The following is a 25418-nucleotide window of genomic DNA, read 5'->3' as shown; positions in this document are numbered from 1 at the left end:
AGTCATTAATTAACAGTTTTCTTTTGAAACAGTTTCGACATGTGAGCGTAGCCTTGGTGTCGTGTGTTGTTCTTATCAGTCAGCCGCCAGACTTCCCACCTTCGAAAGTCTGACGTGTTTCATTTCAGCTGCAGCACCTGACGCCTTCCCACGGACAAACACACAGTGTGCCAATGCAAGGACATTTCTCCTTTTTCTGAAGTCCCTCAAATTATTTATTTCATGTTTCTTCATACTGGCAGGATCACACACAGTTAACCACTGTTACTTTTGAAGTGGTGTTAACTACTATGTACATTTACTCAAGTACTGTACTGAGTATTTCAATGTTTTGCTACTTTGTTCTTTTACTACAATTCAGAGGTTGAAAGTGTACTTGTACTCCACTACATTTATTAGATAACTTTAGTTACTTTACAGATCTGGATGAATGATGTGAAATACAATCAACTCTTAAATCAGACTTTAGTTCCACTTGGAGTACATTCTCAAGCTACCCTGCAGTATACAAAGTCATTAAAACTAGCTGCACCTTTACCAGCTTTGATAACACTTTAATTATCAATAATTATAAAACATATATCACACATATTATTCTGAAATGGACCAATCTGCAGAATGACTAATTTTACTTTTAGTACTTTAAGTATATTTTGATGCTTATACATTTTTACTTTTACTTGGGTAACATTTTGATCGCGGGACTTTTACTTGTAACAGAGTATTCTTACACTCTTGTACTTCTACTTTCACTCAAGTACAAGATCTGAGTACTTCTACCACCTGAAACAATTTGACAATGTCACAAATGATCTCACAGTCACAAGCAGGTGTTAGATCAACACATTGTTTGCTAAATGGGTAAGGTAAATGACAAGATGAGTCATATCATGCGGTTATGTTTTAGTATTATTACGAGTTTTAGTTGAATACTCGATCCTGATTGGTCAATTCAGAACACGTGACACGTTGTTAATCCAGTAGTACAGACCGCTGTCAAGGATTTATTGACCGTTGTTAAGGACGCTCACATCTGCAGAAAGAAGTCCGGTCGATTTTACTGCAGTTTGGCCGAAAGCTTGTCTTTTGTTTTCCGTTGTCTACCGTCTGAGAGCAACACAGAGGATTTTAATATTCATTTTTAATATATTTGGAGAGCACAGTCATTTGGATGAATGGTTAGTGGCTGATGAGTCCCCAGCGAAGAAAAGAAAAAGACAAGAGGGACAAGAAAACAGCGGAGAAGTAACGGGGCAGAAACGGTTGACGGTTTCTGCCCCGTTACTTCTCCGCTGTTTTACAGTTTTTCTCGATTGCTAACACACTAAAATTCTACATAAAGCACAATTATTTTAACTGACACTCAAAGAGCAAAACATCGGCTCAAATCTCCAAAACTGTAAACACATTTTCAGCTTTTCACACAATTTGCAAATCAACATGACACTTTTTGCAAACCACTGCACACGTCTCTCCACGTAAAACACAGGAATCTGACATAAAGTCACGTGTTAGCAGGTTTAAAACACTGATATTCAAAATGCCTCACACACGGACCAATGATCAAGAAACACGTTCCATCTGTCCAAACACCTGATGGCATAATTGTTGGCTCATCAATCAGGATGTTAGCACTATAAAAAGACCACAGGTGAGTATTTTCTTACAGCAACAATGGAAGCCAACATGGAAGCAAGAGGAAGATCTGAGCTGAGAGTGAGAGGAGGAGGAATGAGAGGTAGAGGTAGAGCTGGAGGGAGAGGACGTGGACAAAGAAGAATACTCTCCAAGGAAATGAAATGTTATCAACCATGGTTTGGCGATGAGAGAGGCTGGACAGAGGGTTCAGCCTAATCTAATCCGATGTACTGTTGCCTCTGTAATCCGGACACTTAGACTTGAAAACAGGTTAGTTCCCAGTTTTTAGCTGAGCTCTGCATAATTCATGATATATCAGTGCTTATATCTGTTGTGTGAAACGCATTTACTTCATTACTGTAACTGAATTGTTGGCATGTTGCATACAAACATCCTGCACAATTTACTGTGGTAAATTTATGCAACACAGACACTGACCAACCACTATATCTTTGTTGTTTATCTGAAGGACGGAGAAACAAAGAGGTGCAGGTAGAAGGCTAAGGATTTTCAATGAGGCACAGGAAGCAACAGTTACAAACTGGGTTTTGGCAAACAATGCCATCACACTTAGAGAGATCCGAAGCATAGTAACTATGAGCTGTGTGCATGTTGCACAATGTTATTTTTGAATAAAATGTGATTTTTTTCAACAACTCATTTGTATTTCTTCACTTACTGTATTTCTGTAAACTCAAGCAATCTTTCTCTGCAGAACCCTCTATGTACAGAGCATAGCCCATAACAGATGAAAGTGCTTTAGATTATGCTCAGCAGTGTGTAGTTGGGTGGTCAAACCATCTAGTATTATGAATGAAGTGTGTTATATTTGGTGCAAAAGTTTGCATTTGGTAAGTGTTTATGTAGTTTTGAGTGCAGTTCTAAAATTTAGCAGGAGAAATTAGGCGTTTTGCACTTTGGGTGTGTGGTTTTGTGAATTGTGTTTATAGTGTTTTGAGAAACTGAGCAATTTAAAAAAAAATGTGTGTTAGCAATCGAGAAAAACTGTAATTGTTGGCATGTTGCATACTATAATTGTACAAATATCCTGCACAATGTATTGTGGTAAACTTACTTTTATGCAACACAGACACTGACCAACCACTATATCTTTGTTGTTTATCTGAAGGACTGAAAAAAAAGAGGTGCAGGTGGAAAGCTAAGGATTTTCAATGAGGCACAGGAAGCAGCAGTTACAAACTGGGTTTTGGCAAACAATGCATCACTTAGAGAGATCCGAAGCATAGTAACTATGTGCTGAGATGCATGTTGCACAATACTATATTTTCAACAACTCATTTGTATTTATTCATTTACTGTATTTCTGTAAACTCAAGCAGAAACCTCTATGTATAGAGCATAGCCCATAACAGATGGAAGTGCTTTAGATGATGCTCAGCAGTGTGTAGTTGGGTGGTCAAACAATCTAGCATTATGAAAGAAGTTTGTTATATTTGGTGCAAAAGTTTGCATTTGGTAAGTGTTTATGTAGTTTTGAGTGCAGTTCTTCATTTAGCAGGAGAAATTAGGTGTTTTGCACTTTGGGTGTGTGGTTTTGTGAATTGTGTTCAGTGTTCTGACAAACTGAGCAATTAAAAAAGAAATGTGTGTTAGCAATCGAGAAAAACTGTAAATGTCGTGACTATAACACGAAATGCCGTGAGACTGGGTTGTAACGTAACTGTACACAAATCCTGAACAATTTACTGTGGTAAACTTACTTTTATGCAACACAGACACTGACCAACCACTATATCTTCGTTATTTTTCTGAAGTACTGAGAAAAAAAGAGGTGCAGGTGGAAGGTTAAGGATTTCCAATGAGGAACAGAAAGCAGCAGTTAGAAACTGGGTTTTGGCAAACAATGCCATCACACTATAGTAACTATGTGCTGAGATGCATGTTGCACAATGTTATTTTTGAAGAAAATATGATTTTTTTTACCAACTCATTTGTATGTATTCATTTACTGTATTTCTGTAAACTCAAGCAGAAACCTCTATGTACAGAGCATAGCCCATAACAGATGAAAGTGCTTTAGATTATGCTCAGCAGTGTGTAGTTGGGTGGTCAAACAATCTAGTATTATGAATGAAGTGTGTTATATTTGGTGCAAAAGTTTGCATTTGGTAAGTGTTTATGTAGTTTTGAGTGCAGTTCTTCATTTAGCAGGAGAAATGAGGTGTTTAGCACTTTGGGTGTGTGGTTTTGTGAATTGTGTTTAGTGTTCTGAGAAAGTGATCGAGCAATTTAAAAAAAAATGTGTGTCAGCAATCGAGAAAAACTGTAACAACGTGTCACGTGTTCTGAATTGACCAATCAGAATCGAGTATTCAACTAAAGCTAAGCCATGTAATAAACTGTATATATAAAGGTAATAAAGGAAGTTACAAAACAAAGAGGAACCTAAATGAGCAGAAGTTGAAATCTCTGACTTCATTTCCTCATTTATAATTTCCTTAAAACATGAAACCCTTAATTTGACTGAAATGCAGAAACAAGACAGCAGAGACTGGACTTTTGTGTTGTCTACACGTTATATAATATTCTCCCAAATATCAGGTAATTGTTTTGTTGCGTTATGTTAATGCTAATGTAATGTGATTGTGATGTAAAATGTAAACAGCTCTCTGTCTCAACACTAAAGCCTTCAGTAATAACAGGATTGGTTTGCAATTTCCCTCTTTATACTGTAAAGATGTTTTATACATTTGGTAAACACCTCACTTTTCATCTAGTTCCATCATCAGGTCACATTTTGACTTTGTTCAATGCTTTGGGTTATGTCTAAACCAGGGGTCTCCAACACGTCGATAGCTCGCGGGCAGCTTTTCAGTAGCTCGCAGCTCGCGGTTCACAGACTGTGTAGAAAAAATCCGACGACAATAAATGCACCTGTATCTCTGCGGCACAGACACACATGGATTTATGTTTTAAAAAATACTCGTGTTAGCACCATGTAAGGTTCTTTGGTGGATTTAATCAAGTGTTGGATAGCAGAGTATGAATGTCCTCTACCTCTTGTTATTTTCAGTTGATAAATACTTAGGGAAAAGGAAAAAAGCTTCACCACCGTCTCCTCTGTTCCTCCAAACCCCGCCCCCTCCCTAAAAAGAATGAGTGACAGGCTGATTGTAACCTGATAGAAACTTTATTATTCACTTAATCACTGATTGAGATGATAAAGTTAACTTAATCTCATACATTCATGGAACTTATGTAACAGTATAGAGAATGTAAGTGTGCACCCACATGCAGTATTTTTTTTGTATATACTGTTGTAAATACTCCTGTTGTCTCCTGTGTTCAGACCATAGGTTGTGTGATGCCACATTCAGGAGTCAGGACATTCAGTGTCCTTTTTTTAATAGAAGACCGTTGCTAGAAGCTGCAGCTAGACTGCAGAAGTATTAGTTTTTTGTTTTTGAGGGCGGAACAATTTCACACACATATAGAGAGACTAGACCCATACAATTGATTTATTATGGTTTATAATTTAATGTCAAGACGAAGAAGAAGAAGATGGCTGAACTATTCAGTGTCAATCTTGTGGAGATGGAGATGGTGGTTATAAATCTCCAAAATCATGTTCAGCTTAAGTCTCTGCAAAACTCACAACATTTCTGGAGCCTTGTAGACCCAGAAAACTATAAGAACATACATTCACCAAGCAGCACTGAAAATGTCTGCTTTATTTGGCTCTACAGACCTTTGTGATGCAGCTTTTTCTGACATGAATGTCATGAAATCTAAATACAGAACAAGACTGACTGATGAACATTTAAATGACTATTGGAGTGAACCTAAGTGGGTACACATACACCTCTATGGTGGACTCCATGCAGCGCCAGTCATCTCACTAGCTGTGAAAAAGAGTGAATGCCACTTATTTTACACATGTGCCATAAGATGCTTAGGTGGTGATTAAGTTGATGTATTTACAATGTGGGCCATACTGTAATAAGAAGTTAAAAAATTTTCGTTTTCTTGGACCTTGATGTGAATTTAAGACTTTTGATAAGCTTTGGGTATTGCAATTTCACACGTGTAAAGTAGCTTAATTCAGCTGGTGAGTGCTATTTGAAGAAATGTAAGCGATGTGATGCAAGTAGCTCTTGGCCAGTTTCATTCTTTCAAAGTAGCTCTCAGATGAAGAAAGGTTGGAGACCCCCGGTCTAAACCAACAAGTCCTCCAACTAATACGACCAAATAGGTCGATTGTTCAAGCGCTTATTACGACCTAACACGTTTTAAAGTTTTAGACCTCTAGTGCTCCCGTTGACTACAAACGCTCCGGTGGGTCGTATATTCACAAATAGAGAACCGCAGTGACGCGTCCTAAAACCCGGAAGTAAACTCCTTCCGGTTCCTTCGACAAAAACCAATGCAATTTCTCCATAGGATTTTGTAAAATAGCTCGAAATAAGGTATGTGGTTGAAACACATTTAAGAGACGGATCACGTTTTGTTCAGCCGGATAATATCCACATATTTACTTTTATAATTTTCTAATCATAAATCTATCGATTAGATTTATGATTATTATTACAGCAAAGCGGATGTTTCTCCGAATCGAAGGTTAAAAACACAAAAGCATTGTACACAATTTAAAACAATCAATTTTGTGTAATTATCAAGGATAAACTGATGTTTTTTAGTGGATGAGTAATGCAGATATCACTGTGTAATCATTTGACAGTGAGGGGAATACTTTCGGTTTTATTATGAAAACGTTGAGACCGGAAATACAGTTTTCACCCCGTGAGGGTTGACGCCAACTTTACATGGACGCTGCGTAAATACGTAGTTCACGTTCTGGCGAGATCTCAAATCATCTTTGTAATATCTATCAAACTATAGATCCTACACATCCAATGGACGTGGATTCTAAAAATACAATATACACTTCTCGCTAGAAATCAAATCAAAAAGCATTTTAATGGCCAAACTATTCTACAATTTAGGATTTTCCAGAGAGGGTTATTTGTGAATATACGACCCTCCGGAGCATTTGCAATCAATGGGAGCATATGTCGCAAATTGTTGTTTCTTACACGACCACTAGAGGTGCTAAACTTTAAAACATGACTATAGGTATAAACAGCGGCCAATCTAAAAACAATCTTTCTTCAGTTAACTTCTAAGAACTATTGTTTGAATCATATTTAGACATGTGAACCGTAAAGTACATTTTGAATGATGATGTTACCTTTCTTGTCAAGTGGTGTCTGGTGTCAACATAGTCTCTTTTTAGAAGTGACAGACTTTAACTCCTTAACAATTGTTTTTGTTTTATTCCTCCTGCTCTTTTACAACTTTCATTTCATGGTGCTTATAGTCAAGGTAGGGCTGCTCGATTATGGCAAAAATCATAATCTCGATTTTTTGGGTCAATAATTGATATCACGATTATTAAAAACGATCCATTTACTTTGAAAACATCCATTTATTGAAAAACATTTTTTGAACAGTATGTTTTTAACAGTTGATTACCACGAACTTTAAGTATAATTCAACTGAAAAACCAATAATAAAAAAAAGATTATAAAAAAAGAAAATGATAATAATAAAAAAATAATCGTTTTATTTCGATTACGTTGTTTTCGTAATCGTTGCAAGCCAAAATCGTAATTGCGATTAAAATACGATTAATTGAGCAGCCCTAAGTCAAGGATGGCTCTATTTAAAATGAAACTAAAGACCACTAGGAGCTTTAAATGGCCAGAGTCTACATACCAATCATGTTGGCCAATCAGAACTTTTTTGTTACAGACTTTGAGGTTGTAAACACCTGCCTTATTTCAGCAGAGAGCGACAATGAATGCAGAAGACCTTTTAAACACTTTGGAAGATTTGAAAGAAAATGAATTTAAGGCCTTCAAGTGGTATCTGCAGCGGCCTGGAGTCCTGGAAGGCGACCAAGCCATTAAAGAGTCCAAGCTGGAGAATGCAGAGATGCGGGACACAGTGGATCTGATGGTGAACACCTACAAACTCCATGGAGCACTCAAGCTGACCAAGAAGGTTTTAGAGAAGATACCCAGAAATGATCTGGTGCAGAGGCTTTCATATGCCAGCTCAGGACCAGAAGGCAAGTTACACTGTTTTATTTTGCATTTTTTGGTAAAAGCAGTTGTTTGACATGGGCAACACACTACTATTTTAGGGGAGCAGGATATTTTTAGTGTGGTATTTTATGTGTTGGGGTAATCACCAATGAGTTATGTATGTGAGGTTAATGTGTCGATGACCTGAAATAAAGAAGTAGCATTGTTGTTAAAGAAGTAAGAGTTACCCTGAGCATAAGAATAAGTCAACATTGTGCAGACTTTTAAAGTCTTTGGGATGCTGGAAGAACGCTGATCAGCTGCTTGAAAACGCTGATAACCTTAATGATTAATAATTTGTCAAAATGATGAAATAACACATAACCTCTCTCTCATAGTCTCAGATGCTGTCAAAGATGTTGGAGAGACTTCAGAGAGCAGAGGGACTACCTTCTTTCAGAGGGAAGGTAAAGCTGCGGTTTTCTCTGGTATATAGTAAAAGGTTTTTAATAATTAAGTGTAATTATTTGAAATGTGTGGTCACACTGCTGTTGTAAGACATTATGACAGCATTATAACTGAGTACAAGTTTAACATGTTCCTAAAGAACAGCGGGCCCCATTCATTCCTATAAAAGTTGCTCAGTGGTCCACGTCCAAATATACTTGAATCTTCCAGGGATCTTCCAATGGTTTTCCCATAGAGCAAGCGAGACAACTTGCTCAACCTTTATGTTCAAGTTTGTTTGCAGTTTTGTATTTTCTTGAGAAACAAACCTTCGGTAAACCCAAAGCAAGTTGTTTACTGATGATTGTGAGAATAGATGCATCTGTGGACTGATTCTATATCGTCGATTTTTCCTTCAATGTCACACAGATGTGATCGTTCCAGTACCAGAGCCACAGCCCATCACATATTACCAAAACGTGCTTCAATCACATTTCCAGGACAAGTTTATGTGCGCACAAGAAGGGTGGTCACAGAAAAAGGATGAGCAACGTCTTGATGATATCTACACAGAGCTGTACATCACAGCTGGGGGGGACGTAAACATCAACACACAGCATGAGGTCAGGCAGATCGAGGCGTTGGTGGTGAAGCCAGCAGGAACAGAGAAGACAATTAAACACAGTGACATGTTCAAACCCCCCTGTGGAAGATATAAACCCATAAGAACAGTACTGACCATTGGCATTGCAGGAATTGGCAAATCATTCCTTGTACGCAAGTTTGTGTTGGACTGGGCTGAAGGAAGAACCAACCAAGACGTACATCTCATTTTCCCTTTCAGCTTCCGCCAACTGAATTTGTTTAAGGGAGAAAAGTTTAGTTTGGTAAAGCTCATTCAGGAATGCATCCAGGAAACCAGAGACATGAAGGAAGAAGCTTTGAATCACATATTTACAACTCTGCAGTCATCAGGAAACACCAACTATGACAAGAGCAAGTTTAAACTTCTGTTTGTTTTGGATGGACTGGATGAGAGCCGCCTTGATCTGAACTGCTCTACTAGTGAATACGAGGCAGTTAACGTTGATGTGACAGCGTCAATGTCAGTGGATTTGCTGTTGACAAATCTCATCAAGAAGAACCTGCTTCCCTCTGCTCGCCTCTGGATAAGCACACGCCCTGCAGCAGCCAATCAGATCCATTCTGATTTTGTTGACATGGAGACAGAGGTGAGAGGGTTTACTGATTCACAGAAGGACGAGTACTTCAAGAAGAGAATCAGAAATGACGAGCAGGCCAGCAGAATCATCTCCCACATCAAGACATCACGAAGCCTCCACATCATGTGCCACATCCCAGTCTTCTGCTGGATCACTGCTACAGTTCTGGAGGATATGTTGAAAAGCAGAGGGCTGGGAGAGCTGCCAAAAACCCTGACTAAGATGTATGCAGAGTTCCTGATGTTTCAGATTCACCAGACAAAAAAGAAGTATGACCACACCCAGTGCATTCAATACATGAAGTCGTTGGCAAAACTCGCTTTCCGCCAGTTGGAAAAGGGAAACCTGGTCTTCTATGAGAAAGATCTCAAAGAGAGTGGCATTGATGTCAGCAGAGCCTCAGTGTGCTCTGGAGTTTTTACAGAAATCTTCAAAGAGGAATGTGGGAGGAAGCATGATGAAGGCACGATGTTTAGCTTCGTCCATCTCAGTGTGCAGGAGTTTTTTGCGGCTCTCTATGTAGAGGGGTCAGTCATTGACAGAAGAAAGAATGTGATGTGTGACCCAGGCCAAACAACTTGGGCAGTTGAGAAAATGAGAATGTTTTTCAGAAAAACATCTTTGACAGAGGTTCACAGATTTGCTATTGACAAGGCCTTGCAGAGTGAAAATGGACATCTGGATCTCTTCCTTCGATTCCTCCTTGGTCTTTCACTGCCGGCCAATCAGACTGTCCTGAGAGACCTTCTGAATCGTAAAATAACCTCAACAACCGATCAGGAAACGTCTGGATACATCAAAAAGAAGATCAGTGAGAATCTGTCTCCAGAGAGAAGCATCAATCTCTTTCATTGTCTGAATGAACTGAATGATCGTTCTCTAGTGGATGAGATCCAACAGTTCCTGAGTTCAGGAAGTCTCTCCACAGATAAGCTGTCTCCTGCTCAGTGGTCAGCTCTGGTCTTCGTCACACTTTCATCAGAATGTGATCTAGAAGTGTTTGACCTGAAGAAATATTCTGCTTCAGAGGAGGCACTTGTGAGGCTGCTGCCAGTTGTCAAAGCCTCCGGAAAAGCTCTGTAAGTGCACAGATTACTGCATTTTCTAACGGTGTCACATGTATAAAGGTTGTTGTTAAAGGTCCCATGTCATGGCCATTTCTACTGATCATAATTCCATTGTTGAGGTCTACTAGAATAGATTTATATTGTGCAATTTTCCAAACTCACATTGGTTTCTCATACAGCATCTCTGTATAGTATGTGTATTCACTCTCTGTCATAAATGGCTTGTTGGAGCTCCTGCCCCCCCCCCCCCCCCCCCCCCACATCAGAAATGTACATGTACATGGGTTTCTAACCTTGCAGAAATACAAAAAGTATCTTGTGTGTTTGTCTAAATAACTTCATTTTCTTCAGGCTAAGTGGCTGTAATCTTTCAGAGAGAAGCTGTGACGCACTGTCGTCAGTTCTCGGCTCACATTCCTGTAGTCTGAGGGAACTGGACCTGAGTAACAACAAACCGAAGGACTCAGGAGTGAAGCTGCTCTGTGCTGGATTGGAGAATCCAAACTGTGCGCTCGAGATACTCAGGTCAGATCTTACTCTGATGCTTTTTTGTAGTGCTGTTGCAGAAAGTAGGATGAAAATAAAGTGTTTTTCTAACAAATGTTTCATCTGTTTCTGCTGTGTTTTGACTACCATTTATTTGTGAATGTGAAGATGTGTAAAGAATCTGTAGTGTGAAAGCAAAACCTAATTCTCTTTCAGGTTGAGTCAAGCCAGGTTAACAAAGCAAAGCTGTCAGGAGCTTTCATCAGTTCTCGGCTCACAGTCCTCTCGTCTGAGAGAGCTGGACCTGAGTAACAACGACCTGCAGGATTCAGGAGTTGGGCGGCTCTCTGCTGGACTAGAGAGTCCACACTGTACACTGGAGACTCTCAGGTCAGATCATCCAGTTCTGCTTTTAGGGAGCAACATGTTTTCTCATTTCACAAGGGTTTTTTGTTTGTGTTTTATAAAGTAGCGGAAAGACACCTAAATGACGGTTTAAATTAAGTAAATGTAATGAAACATATCACACCTCACATTCATTCTAAGCTCCTTGTCTTTTAGTCTGAGAGAGCTGGAACTAGAGGCAATATCCTCCATTTGCAATAAGTAACTTTTCAACAGAATAAGGAAATCCTAAAATCGGTTTTCTTACATTGTACACAACATAAACAGTTTCAGTGCTTGATACTAGCAATAACTCTCCCACAGGCTGAGTGGTTGTCATCTTTCAGAGAGAAGCTGTGAAGCTCTGTCTTCAGTTCTCAGCTCACACTCCTCTTCTCTGACAGAGCTTGATCTGAGTAACAATAACCTTCAGGACTCAGGAGTGAAGCTGCTCTCTGCTGGACTGGAGAGTCCAAACTGTGCACTGAAGACCCTCAGGTTAGATCTCACTGAAACTTGTTAAACGCTGTATTGTGCCTCAAACACCAAATATTTTATTGTGTGATTTTCAATTGAAATGACTTCATGATGAACCAAACAAATTAAAAACGTATTCACTTGATAAATACACCATACAGCTGTGTATGTATTCAGCCATTTAAAACAAATATGTGTAGTATCATTCCAAAACTTGAAATGTACTGAGACTCCAAACTGAAACATATGAATGTCATTTTGCTTCTTTACATTATAGGTTGAGTCAAACTGGGCTTAAAAAGAAATGCCAGGAGCTTTCATCAATTCTCAGCTCCCAGTCCTCTGGACTGAAAGATCTGGATCTGAGTAACAACGACCTGCAGGATGCAGGAGTGGAGCTGCTCTCTGCTGGACTGGGGAGTCCACACTGTATGCTGGAGACTATGAGGTTATCAATCATCTTGTTACTGGTTTCTAATTTGAGAGAACCAACAAAAAACAACCAGCCCTTATAGACCCGACAGAGTAAATACTGTGTTTAGTTTAAAGGTCCCATGTCAAGCTTTTCTGGTTATTACCCGTCCCCTTGTGTGTTATGTAGCTTTGTATGCATGTAAACGGTCTGCAGAGTCACAAACCCTCAAAGTACACCCTGTAGCGAGTAAAACTTTAACACAGAAAATACCTGTCTATTACTGGACATACAATGATTTCATGAAAGTGTGTGTGTGTGTGTGTGTGTGTGTGTGTGTGTGTGTGTGTGTGTGTGTGTGTGTGTGTGTGTGTGTGTGTGTGTGTGTGTGTGTGTGTGTGTGTGTGTGTGTGTGTGTGTCTCCAGGCTATCAGGCTGTCTGATCACAGAGGAAGGCTGTACTTCTGTGGTTTCAGCTCTGAGATCCAACCCCTCACATCTGAAGACGCTGGATCTGAGCTACAATCATCCAGGAGACTCAGGAATAGAGTTGCTGTCTGCTGGACGGGAGGATCCACATTGGAGACTGAAAAATCTCAGGTGCAAACACACATCGGGAACTGAAGCACTGTCTCTCTGAAAATACTGACTATTCCACAACATTACAATTTGAATTACAATATGTGCAAATTAATTATAAAGTGTGCAATCAATGGCGAGGATACAAACTCAAAAGCAATCATTCTCCAAGATGAGGAAGCTTCTCAAGGTTTATTCTGACTTCCTCCAGGGTGGAACATTGTGGAGAGCAGATGCTAAAACCTGGTCTAAGGAAGTGTAAGTTTGTGTTCACTTTGATTTATGAAAAATAGAAAAGCCAATCTATCTGCAGCAATTCTCAGTTTTGAAGAAGATTCAAAAAAATGAGTCATTTTAAAGATCTGTTTTAATGAACAGTCAGCCTTTTGTTAAAGCAACAAATAAACCCATCAGGTGTGTTCGAGGATAAACTGGTGTGACATTGTGTTTCTCGTCAGATGCCTGTGAACTTACAATGGACACGTACACAATGAACAGAAACCTCAAGCTGTCTGACAACAACAGGAAGGTGACAGCAGTGACTGAGGAGCAGCCATATCAAGATCATCCAGAGAGGTTTGACTACTGGCCTCAGCTGATGTGCAGCAATGGTCTGACTGGTCGCTGTTACTGGGAGGTTGAGTGGAGAGGAAGGGTCTTCATATCAGTGACTTACAGTGGAATCGAAAGAAAAGGAAACAGAGGTCGCTCCAGGTTTGGAGGGAATGACCATTCCTGGAGTCTGTTGTGCTCGGATGTTGAAGGTTACTCAATCTGGCATAACAAGAGAAGTATATACCTCCCTTACTCCTCCTCCTCCTCCTCCTCCTCCTCCTCTGTCTCTAACAGAGTGGCAGCGTATGTGGACTTTCCTGCAGGAACTCTTTCCTTCTACATTGTCTCCTCTGACACACTGATCCACCTCCACACTTTGCAAACCACATTCTCTGAACCTCTTTATCCCGGATTCGGCTTTGGGCTTGGGTTATTGCCATATAGTCCCTCTGTGTCTCTGTTTTCACTGTAGGAGGGAGAGTCTGAAAAACACACATGTACTTTTTCACCGCAAAGAAGTCCACGGTCACAAAGTGTTGTCTGTCCTCCTGATGCACACTCTTATCATTTAGTAATGTCATTTTTTGTGGTCATCAATTTCCCAAAGTACCCAGGATAGACCAACAAAATGTGAACACAAGGAGCAAAGAAAGTCTGAACGCAATGTGCTTTGTATTGACTCACCTTATGCTCTCTTATTGTGTCACTTTATGTCTACACATCTTTAGTGCCTTAAACCACATTTTAAATATGGTTTTGTTCTGATTTGTCCGATAAAGACGTTTTTCTCAAATTAGTAGTCCATAATATCGGTGTCCAAAAAAATCAGCTTTCAGACCCACATGATAATATCAAAATATGATTGTTTCTTCAAACCAATGTATTAGATATATAGATGGATAGATAGAGATGGGTGGATGGATAGATGGATGGATAGATAGATAGATAGATAGATAGATAGATAGATAGATAGATAGATAGATAGATAGATAGATAGATAGATAGATAGATAGATAGATAGATAGATAGATAGATTTGTGGTTGTTGTCACAGGGTCTCATTCAAAATCATTTAATGTAAATCAAAATGTAAATAAATTGTTAATTTGTATATTGAAACATGTACTAGTGTTTATATTTCATGCATTTGTATTTTGATTGTTTTTTATTGTTAGTCTGATAGGCACTAGGAAATAATTGAATGTTTGTTGGTCGTAATGTGTGTACCTGCCTGGGGAGACTGCAGATGGAAGTTAGCTTTTATCTATCTGGCATATAGCATCCCTCCTCTTTTTGAGATGAATGTATTTGTATGCACGGTCCTTGTTCAATAAATATATAATTATGTAATAAAGAGATACATGTTTTTTATTGGACGTAATTCAAGTAAGTAACATATTTCTTTCGTAAAACAGTGAAATAGAAGAACAAAGTCACATTAAATGGAAATACTTGAGTACAGTAAAAGTTCCTCAGAATGATTCAGTACTTGAGTGAATGCAGAGGTGAGAAGTACTAAGAACTTGTACTTGAGTAGAAGTACCAGAGTGTAGGAATACTCTGTTAAAAGTAAAAGTCCTGCATTCAAAACGTTACTCAAGTAAAAGTAGAAAAGTATTAGTATACAAATACACTTAAAGTACAAAAGTAAAATAGGCTACTCACTATGCAGATTGGTCCATTTCAGAATAATATATGTTTTATAATGATTGATCATTAAAGTGTTCTCAAAGCTGGTAAAGGTGCGGCTAGTTTGAATGACTTTGTATACTGCAGGGTAGCTTGTGAATTTACTCCAGGTAGAACTTCAGTCTGATTTAAGACTTGATTATATTTCACATCATTAATCCACATCTGTAAAGTAAATAAAGGTATTAGATAAATGTAGGGGATTGAAAGGACACAATTTACGTCTGAATTGTAGTGGGGTAGAAGTACAACATATCATAACATAGAAATACTCAAGTAGAGTAAACATATCTAAAAAGTACAGTACTTGAGTAAATGTATTTAAGTACTTTCCACCACTGAAGCTACACTTTGGGCAAATCTTGAAAGTCACGTGACGGTTATAGGCGCCAACAATATTGCCTGACTGCAACACATTGTACAATCATTGAAATGTTTAAGAATTTCTCATATTTTTTCATATGATAAATAACACATTATAATATAAGAGAAGCTATGCATTTCATAATGAATTGTTTAATCTTTAAAGGGTAGCTAAATGCTATTATTTAACAAATAGTTCAGGCAGCTGCTCAGTCGCCTTTATTCCGGATCTGTTCATCATGGTCTAACTGAAGGAACAGCTGATTTCTGAAGGTGAGAGCAGATCATTATATATCATTATTATATCGTTTCTTGTTCACTTATCATTATACATTGATGGTTTAGCTTGTTTTCTGCTGTTCATTTGCGTAAAAAGCTCTTCAACAAGTCAGGGTCGGCAGCTAACAGCCTGCTAGCATCATACTGCTAGCTTTGTTAGCTTACACAACTGTTAGCAGGTTAACCTAAAGTCACTGATGTAACGTTTCAAAAACACACATGTTCAGTTTCACGCTTTCCTACAGGATGTAGCATTTAACAATTGCAGTATCTTTCTAACTAGTTTATGCTGCCATAATATCAGAGGTGGAAGAAGTACTTAGATCTTGTACTTGAGTAAAAGTAGAAGTACCAGAGTGTAGGAATACTCTGTTACAAGTAAAATACCTGCATTCAGTTTTAGCATCAAAATATACCAAAAGTAAAAGTATTCATTGTGCAGATTGGTCCATTTCAGAATAATATATATGATATGTTTTATAATGATTGATCATTAAAGTGTTATCAGAGCTGGTAAAGGTGCAGCTAGTTTGAATGACTGTGTATACTGCAGGGTAGCTTGTGGATTTACTCCAGGCGGAGCTAAAGCATTATTTAAGGATTGATTTGACATCATTAATCCAAATCTGTAAAGTAACTAAAGGTATTAAATAAATGTAGTGGATTGAAAGTAAGTAAGTAAAACTTTATTTATATAGCACCCTTCTCAACACGGATGTACAAAGTGCTTTACAGTACAGGACACAATTCACAGTAAAACTATAAAATGTAGAATGAAAGGCATAAAACAACAGCAGGTAACACATAGGATAAAACACCAATGAAAGACAGCTACTAACTCACCTCCTCCGACGATCCAAAGGCCTGTCGGAAAAGGTGGGTCTTTAGCTGCCCCTTAAAAATCTCTATTGAGGCAGAGGCTCTTAGTGTCCTGGGGGAGCTCGTTCCAAAGCCTCAAAGGCACGGTCACCCTTGGTTTTTAGCCTGGTTCGGGGCACCCTTAGGAGGCCTTGCTCAGAGGACCTCAGGCCCGGGTTGTGCTGTGAGGGTGGATCAGGTCATTAATGTAGGCTGGGGCTTGGCCATGGACAGCTCTATATGTGAAGACCAATACTTTGAATTGGGTTCTGAAAGTACACCATGTACCTCTGAATTGTAGTGGAGTAGAAGTACAAAGTAGCGTACAACAGAAATACTCAATTAAATCACAAGTACAGTACTTGAGTAAATCTACTTTACAACACGTCATAATATATTTACCTTGCTCCCCAGTTTTTATTGCAATATTTCAGTCAGCTTTTGTTACACCTATCTCCCATTACTGCAGTCTTTACTTCCTATCCACACCCTTTACTTTAAAGGTACTAAAACCACACTGTTATTATTATCTGTTACAAGTAAAAGGCGAAGTATGTAAGTATTATCAGGACATGTGTTGAAAAAGAATGGTCCCATGTTATACAGTATATGATATCATTACATAATGATTACCCATGTATTCATGTCAAAGCATGTTACTGGTTGAGGTGGAGCTCCTGTTGAACTTTTAAATCATTCTTATTTTCATTGTGGATTACTATCTCCATTAAAATATACTGATTGGTTTATTGTTACAAGTTTGCAATTACACTAAAAGTCTTTGGCTTTTGAAAATGTCCTAAAATAACAAGAAGGTTATTATATTATTTTTACTATCGCAGTTTTAGAGCCAGGCGTTTTTGTTCCACATTTTGTTGGTGATACAGGGACAACAATAGATCTATATTTAATTTGAAGGTACAGCTGACATTCCTTCTTGTTTGTGTTTCTCAGCTTAAAACCTGCCTGTCATGGGTCTGGCTGATTTCTGGAAGAGCTACAAAGTGTTGATTGTGATGGTCCCGAGTGTGGGGCTGATCCACTGGGGCTGGTTCAACATTAGAGCAAACCCTCTGCTGCAGAAAGACCGACAGGAATTCATCCCCGAACCCAGCATCGTCACTTTTGTTTCAGCTGTTGCTTCAGCTCTGGCTGCTCCTCTGGCTGCTCCTCCTGCTGCTCCTCCTGCTGCTCCTCCGGCTGCTGCCAAAAGCGAGTGAACAAAGCTCAGGTACGAAACTCTGTCTGCAGCTGGTTATCGTTTTGTTTATAGTTGATAAAGTGTTTTTCATTTTCAAAAGTCAAAAGTCAACTTTGTGTGTACAGAGAGATCAAAATACCGTTTCCCACAATCCCGAATACAAAAATAAATATATATAAAAATATGTATGCTATATGTATGTATATGTGTACACAAAAAAGAAAAGAAAAACGTATATACTAGCAGAGCACTTATATACTAATAAAGGACTGGCTTATCTAAAGCCAGTTGAGTAGCACTTGAAATGTTTTGGCTCTATGAAACCTGATGTACTTATATGATTCTGTTTTCTTCTAGTTTGTATATATTCTTGGTCGAATGCACTTACTGTAAGTCGCTTTGGATAAAACCGTCAGCTAAATGTAATGTACACAATCAAAAGACACGTTTATACATATGCACACATTTAAGACCTAAATAAAAGCCCAACAATCAATATATACAAAAATAACAGTCACTTCAATATCTTTGAAAATGTACATTAGTGCAAGACTGTCCATAGCAGCGTAAAACGTGTCTTTTGAGTGTTTTTCTTTTCGTTTGTAATTCTCTTTTCCACTTTTTAAAGTATTTTCAGTGTTGTATTATAAAGTCTGAACACACTTCTGCTTCTGTGACGAAAGAATTTCCCAAATGTGGATCAATAAAGTATCTCTGTATCATGTACTGAGCTTAAACAACCACCACAGCTCAGGTGTTTCAGCTGCAGTTCCTCTTCTGTCCACCAGATGCTGCTCTAGGCAAACTAATGAGGCAAATGTAAAACCCCTATAGAAAGTCAATGCAGGTTTTTTACACAACAAGTTTAATATTCAATTAAACACAGTATTTACTCTGTCGGGTCTATAAGGGCTGGTTGTTTTTTGTTGGTTCTCTCAAATTAGAAACCAACATATTTTTTCACATATCCTCCAGTATGACAGTCACCTTTTTTCAAGAAACTGGATTATATTGTAATCATGACTTCTCTGGTCTTGTTGTTTTTGTTTTTTCTCGTCGCTTAAATACACACACAGGATTGGTTATTTGATTAGTGATGGTGTGCAAAATAAGTCTGACCATATCAGACATTCTATTGTAGATGCAAACTTCATACAAAAATATACAAATAATACTAAAAGACAAGACACAATGAAAAATAAAAAGTACAATTAAATAATATTCAAATAAAAATAAAACTAATCAAAATGGTTTTATCCTAGTTTCTTTTATTATTGAAAGGTCGCTGACATCGCAATCTTACAGGATAGTCCTGTTTCTAACTTTCCTTAAAAGCTTCGACCTTTACAGCATATCTTATTATTCAATACATACAGTACTACCTCATGAAGCTGACTGAGAGAAGCCAAGAGTGTGCAACGCTGTCATCAAGGCAAGAGGGGGCTACTTTGAAGAATCTAAAATATAAAACATATTCTGGATTGTTTAACACTTTTTTTGTCATTATTACTAAAATGACTAAATAATTCCATATGTGTTCTTTCATAGTTTTGATGTCTTCAGTATTAATCTACAATGAGAAGGTGTGTCCAAACTGTATCTGTATTGTTTCCCCATGCAGATAGATTAAGATATCCATGTCTTAGAGAGTGTTGTGTACTTTCTCCTGAGTGTTGTGTGTCTCCTTCCCCCTGCAGAGGTATGAGGTCTCAGAGCTGGCTCAGGAGGAACTGGCTGTGGGCGGCCGGCGGGGCGTTTGTTTCCATCCACCTGGCCACCTGGCTGATGCAGACCGCCATGAGGAGCTCTGTGCGCTCGGGGGCCGCGCTCAAACAGAAAACTCCCGGGGAACGAATGGACTGACATTATGAGACTTTTCCATAGAAGTAAAGGAAGGAAGGAAGGAAGGAAGGAAGGACACCAGCTTGAGTTTAACATAACAGAGGACTGTGACCAACACAATGATTGAGTAACAGTCAGATAAATCATCCACTGTGTCTAATTCTGACTTAAAATATTCAATTATGAATCGCCTGACTGCAGTGGAAAAGCTGTTTTTTTTGTTTTGTTCTCTTCTCTGTTTAAAGGATCATTCTGTAGGATTTAGGAGGTGATATTTTGGCGTTAAAGTTATATAATATATGTTTTGTCAAATGCGGAATGTTGAAATATCAGGATGTGCTTTGCATCTGGTTGCATGCTGCAGATTGGAAGCCAGCATGCCTTCCCGGCTATTAGGACCCACAACCAATTGCACAGTGGATATATGAGCAAAAGGTTAAAGTTCAAGGTATAATGTTATCCTTGAGGAAGTCAAAATGATGAAATTACACACTGTACTTTTGGAAGTAGAAGTATTGAGTTTTTTAAACATGTGTAAGCTCCCTACTAGAGGCAAATTAATCCTACACATTGCTCCTTTAATTTAATGTTTTGTTGATAATTCAGGTTTTGATTTATTGTGAAAAAAATCAATAAACAGATGAAATAATCCAAAGTTTCAAGACAATCATGTGACCAGTGTGAAAGTAAATTGTTAGAAAAATATCAATCGTCACCGGCTTGGTCTTCAATATCAGGAATCAGGATACATGTATTTATTATCCTTGCAAGAATGGAAGTAGTCATCACACACAGAGCTGCGTGGCACAACTGGTACCCAGAACAGAGTCCTTCAGAAGCTTATATACAAGAGACGGTGTTACAGTCAACAAGATGGAAGAATACCGGTTCAAAGCAGTATTCTGACATTAGTTAAGATTAGCTAAGGCCTGCGTAAGCAATACACATGACAGTCATATGTCTATCTCTCTAGGGGCTGTGTCATCATGCCACTCTTAGGAACATCATTACTTCAACACGGTGTCTCACGAGCATCATCCATGTAGTCATACATCCGGCTGCGTACACGGCTACGTGGGGCCTCTGTTATCATGTGCTACTCTGATATAGAAGGAACATTCAGTATTTCCCCAACATACATATATATCTAAGTTTATATATCTGTAGTTATACATAACTACATCTAAGTTTGAAACATGAATACTTTAAGTGTAGAGCTTTAATTTATTTGTTTGTTTTAACCAGCTAAAGGGAAAAAGTTGTACCAAAGGTTCTTCCAGCAATAGTTTTAATTTATTTATTCAAACAACATGTTGTCCGTCTCCAACTTCCTCTCTGTGTCTCTCAGCACCAAGTCCTTTGTTTCTACTGAACGTGCACACAATACTTGTCAGAAGTTACATTCAGTGTAAACTAATGATAATAAAAATGTCAAATCTTCTTTATGTAACCTCTAAAGTTTTAGAACATTTGCTGAATAGCAGCTACAACTACCATGGTTATCGTTTACAAAATAAATCTACTAGGAAATTGCAGGGCAAAAGTCAATGTTACCCTATTTAAGTGTAACACAGTGAAGATGTGAAGAAGGGAAAACAATTACCAAAGGTCAAACTGTGGAAAAACCCTTTCACCTTTTGAACTTTCGCACAGTCGCTGCCATTTCAAAGAAAGGTCTTACTTAGGCAAAAGCCTCAGGAATAGACCGTCATACCGTTAAACAATACACCGTTTTTCTTTTAAAAAATCAAGTTAGGTTTACAGATTTGCTATAAGTCATCAAATCGTTTTTATTTTTTATTTTTACCCTGGAAATGCCAGTAGACTTTATTGAGAGAAAAGAACAGCTGTAAACAACTGGGCTGTAACTCATAAGGAAAGAGAGAGGAATGGAAAACGTTTTTCCATCATTAAAAACCTAGAAATCGGCCCGTGAAATTCACCGTGTAACTTTGTTTTCTACAGATCCGGCTGTAGGGAGCGAGACCAGGGGTCCAGTACATTTACAGACTTTTTCCTGCTTTGGAGATTTCATCTTGTGTTCTAACAAGAGTCACACGAGTGGCTCTGTGAAGCTGGAAGGGTCATTTTAACCCTCCTATCGTCTTTGTTTCCCCCCCCTTACTTTGGTGTTCGCGGTCAAATTTGACCGGTCCTGTTTTAACTGCTATTACATTAACACAAAAACCATTAATCATCACCAAATTTCATTTAACACCCTTTCAAACTGTACATATTATATCAGACTACTGGTATACATGAACAACTGCAGTAAATATACAGAGAATAGACACTGAACATGTATTGCGTTTGCCAGGTGGCATCCATATGGGGGGAGGGGCACATGAGAGCGGGAAATGTATCAAATAGTTCTGTGTGTGTGTGTGTGTGTGTGTGTGTGTGTGTGTGTGTGTGTGTGTGTGTGTGTGTGTGTGTGTGTGTGTGTGTGTGTGTGTGTGTGTGTGTGTGTGTGTGTGTGTGTGTGTGTGTGTGTGTGTGTGTGTGTGTGTGTGTGTGTGTGCGTGCGTGCGACGTGCGTGCGTGCGTGTGTGTGTGTGTTTTATCTGATCCGGATGGTTACTAATTCCTTTTCTTTTTGGCGGTCATTTTTGACCGGGAACACCATGGGTGTTACAAAGTTGACTAAATCATCCAAAATTCAAACAAAGTGGTGATCCGCAATTGTATATGTTCAAATGTCTACTGTGAAGGATATCATAAAGCCTTAATGCAATCGAATATAAAACAAAAAAGTTATGATTGATGAAATTAGTAAATCGGTCAGATTTGACCCGAAGACAACAGGAGGGTTAAACTAAAAAACAGAGTGTAGACAAATAGACCGGATGATAGCCCTAAGGGGAAATTCACAAAATGTTATAGAATAGAATAGAATCCTTTATTGTCATTATACAGGTACAATGAGATGAGTAGAGCTACTCCTTTTTTAAGGTGCCATCAAAAATACAAAAAACAAACGAGACGTACAACATTCAGGAGAAGACAACATTCAAACAACAAGCGTTCATATGAGTCATGACTCAATGAAGCTGCATATTTTATCCATTGAAGAGTTGCTGACTCCTACTAAAGCACAACATGTTTGATCCATCAATGCATTTCTGAAATTGCATTCTGAAAGCCAATTTAAGTGAGTAAATGTTGAGATATTTCACAGGATATTTGAAATCTTTGACTTGATGCAGGCGCCACATTAAAAGTCAGAAGATCACAAAAGTCATTAGAATTACACATGTGGAGAACATTCCTTTCTATACTAAATGTCATAGCAATCCACCCAGTAGTTGTTGAGTGATTTCAGTCTGAAGTGGTTGCTCCATCCACATACCCTCCCTAAAGCCACACTGCTAACATGTCTTATAATGTTTGAAAAGAAAAGCAGTTTGAAGTTGGTAAAACTTTTCTGCATTTCATTTATTTTCCAAATCAATAACTTAACGAGGTTCCATAATGAGGAAGGTTGTGTTTTGCTGAGTCAGAATTAAATTACACTTTATCATTTACAGGCGTCCAGAGGAACAATTACAGTCATTGATCATCCTCCTCTCAGCAGACGTCTGCAGCCGTGTTGTGTGAAATAATTACCGTTTCCTATTATCTAAAGTTATTTTGGACCAATGAGTGAACAGAATGTGATCCCATAGAGGAGCCCTGCATGATGTTCAGACTCTGGGAGATAAACTGATTCAGCTCTATGTTTTATAGGCACTGTGATATTTAATAGGATTTTTTTAAACGGCAAGTGTTCTTTTGTCCCCCCCCACCACCTATGTAGTGTTCATACAGACAGAGAGGTACGTGATGTTTACTACTTTAGGATATCTAGACATTTAGTGCACTTATATTGAGGAATAAAGTGATATCTTGTGGTTATTGTTAGCTCCACCTCTGCTCCATGGGCTCTGGATGTGGTGGATTTAGAATTCTAATTCAACATTCTAGAATTCTAATTCAACATTCTAGAATTTTAATTCAACATTCTAGAATTCTAATTCAACATTCTAGAATTCTAATTCAACATTATGGAACTTTAAATTAACATTCTAGAATTCTAATTCAACATGATGGAACTTTAAATTAACATTCTAGAATTTGTATTCAACATTCCCGAATTCTAATTCAGCATTCTAGAATTCTAGTTCTAATTCAACATGATGGAACTTTAAATTAACATTCTAGAATTCTAATTCAACATTCTAGAATTCTAATTCAACATTCTAGAATTTTAATTCAACATTATGGAACTTTAAATTGACATTCTAGAATTCTAATTCAACATTCTAGAATTCGAATTCAACATTCTAGAACTCTAATTCAACATTCTAGAATTCGAATTCAACATTCTAGAACTCTAATTCAACATTCTAGAATTGTAATTCAACATTCTAGAATTCGAATTCAACATTATGGAATTTGTATTCAACATTCTAGAATTCTAATTCAACATTCTAGAATTCTAATTCTAATTCAACATTATGGAACTTTAAATTAACATTCTAGAATTTGTATTCAACATTCTATCATTCTAATTCAACATTCTAGAATTATAAATTAATATTCTAAATTTGTAAATTAACATTCTAGAATTGGAGCATTCTTAAGATGCTAATATTATCTTTAGAGGAGGGAAAAGGCTACCCAATTGACCCATGATGTGGGTAACTTAGCGTCAATCGTTTGAAAGCCAAGCTTATCCCTTCAGGTGGCAAATAATCAGCCAATACTGCAGAACTACCATGAATGTTGATGTTCTGAGACCGGGTCGATTCACTGTGGTTCCCTAATTATCTGAGGCTACATGTATAGATGTATAAATAGATTACTAAAGGAATATACTGTATGTGCTTATTTGGAAAGGACCAACCGTTGGATGAATTATTCAGAGGAACAAAGACAGGTTAAATGGAGGCATGTTAGACCGCAGCATGAAAACCTGAAATCACAGCTGACTGCAGGAGAGAGGAGTTAGGCTGCAGCACGGTGATTGGCTGCTAAGATTGAGGTGAAATGTGATAGGTTAACAGAAAGCCCGTGATGAGCTGATTATAAGCAGCTGCGGAGTGAATATATACCAGTCTTCCTGAAAGAACTTGCGCTGAGCTTCATTTAGCAGACAAGCAACACTGGATCATAATTCAAATTAAAAGTCAATATTTGGGCAGCATTTCACTTCCTTAAATAAAGACAATAGACTTTGACTTTTAGGAATATACCAGATAATTACTGTAGAGTGTTTATGCAAATCTGTTGTCTCACTTTGAGAATGCACACACTGAAATGGAATCGGTGAATGTCTGTCACAATTAACTAACCCTAACCACTCTTCTCTTGTAAACCTCTCGTTATTCATTAAATGTTTTCACTTTGTATCTTGCCTTCATCAAGGTGTTGTCATGTGGCTTGAAAAACAGAACACATACTGACATCTATGGAATGCAGAAATGTACATGAGAAATATGAATGATCAGAAATACAAAACATGTCACCTTCAGCCAACTTTCCCTAGTACAGTAGTCTATCATCTGGGTAAAAAGGACAAATCTCTTTTCTACCACATGTCATACTATTTTTGGGAACTCAAACAAAGGCCATACATGGTCTGCAAAAAGACTTATCCGTATGCGGAACATTTCATGAAAATCAATACATGAAATATATAGGAATTCAGGAATTGATCCTAAAAGAGATGGATTTCTACATGTGTAAGCCACAGCAGGCTAAATGAAGAACTTCTGATAACGAACATGTGCTGGTTTTCCTAAACATCCATCACTCCACAGCACTGATATCTCTGCAGGAGGTCGAAGGTCAAGGACATTAAGATTAAGTTCATCTCAGGATTCAAAACCAG

The 25418-nt window shown here is 38.1% G+C and overlaps 1 protein-coding gene and 1 long non-coding RNA gene across 2 annotated transcripts; both read left to right on the top strand.

Moving 5' to 3' along the window:
• Positions 1 to 4155: 4155 nt before the first annotated feature.
• On the top strand, positions 4156 to 14631 carry LOC307028509 (NACHT, LRR and PYD domains-containing protein 12-like). The gene is made up of 10 exons (XM_079663604.1): positions 4156 to 4200; positions 7447 to 7729; positions 8562 to 10434; positions 10774 to 10947; positions 11125 to 11298; positions 11617 to 11790; positions 12047 to 12217; positions 12608 to 12781; positions 12972 to 13018; positions 13219 to 14631. Exons 2-10 carry the CDS (start codon positions 7456 to 7458, stop codon positions 13785 to 13787), a joined length of 3630 nt encoding a protein of 1209 aa, XP_079519730.1. The 5' UTR covers positions 4156 to 4200; positions 7447 to 7455; the 3' UTR covers positions 13788 to 14631.
• An 893-nt stretch (positions 14632 to 15524) lies between these two features.
• On the top strand, positions 15525 to 20193 carry LOC307028514. Its single transcript, XR_013805004.1, has 3 exons — positions 15525 to 15639; positions 17458 to 17734; positions 19402 to 20193. It is a non-coding gene; the product is annotated as an uncharacterized lncRNA (long non-coding RNA).
• Positions 20194 to 25418: the final 5225 nt, after the last annotated feature.

Source organism: Notothenia rossii, assembly GCF_949606895.1.
Source record: "Notothenia rossii genome assembly, chromosome: 1".
Taxonomy (NCBI): Eukaryota; Metazoa; Chordata; class Actinopteri; order Perciformes; family Nototheniidae; genus Notothenia; species Notothenia rossii.
The sequence above is the reverse complement of the archived record's forward strand: the minus strand, read 5'-3'. Positions and strand labels throughout refer to the sequence as shown.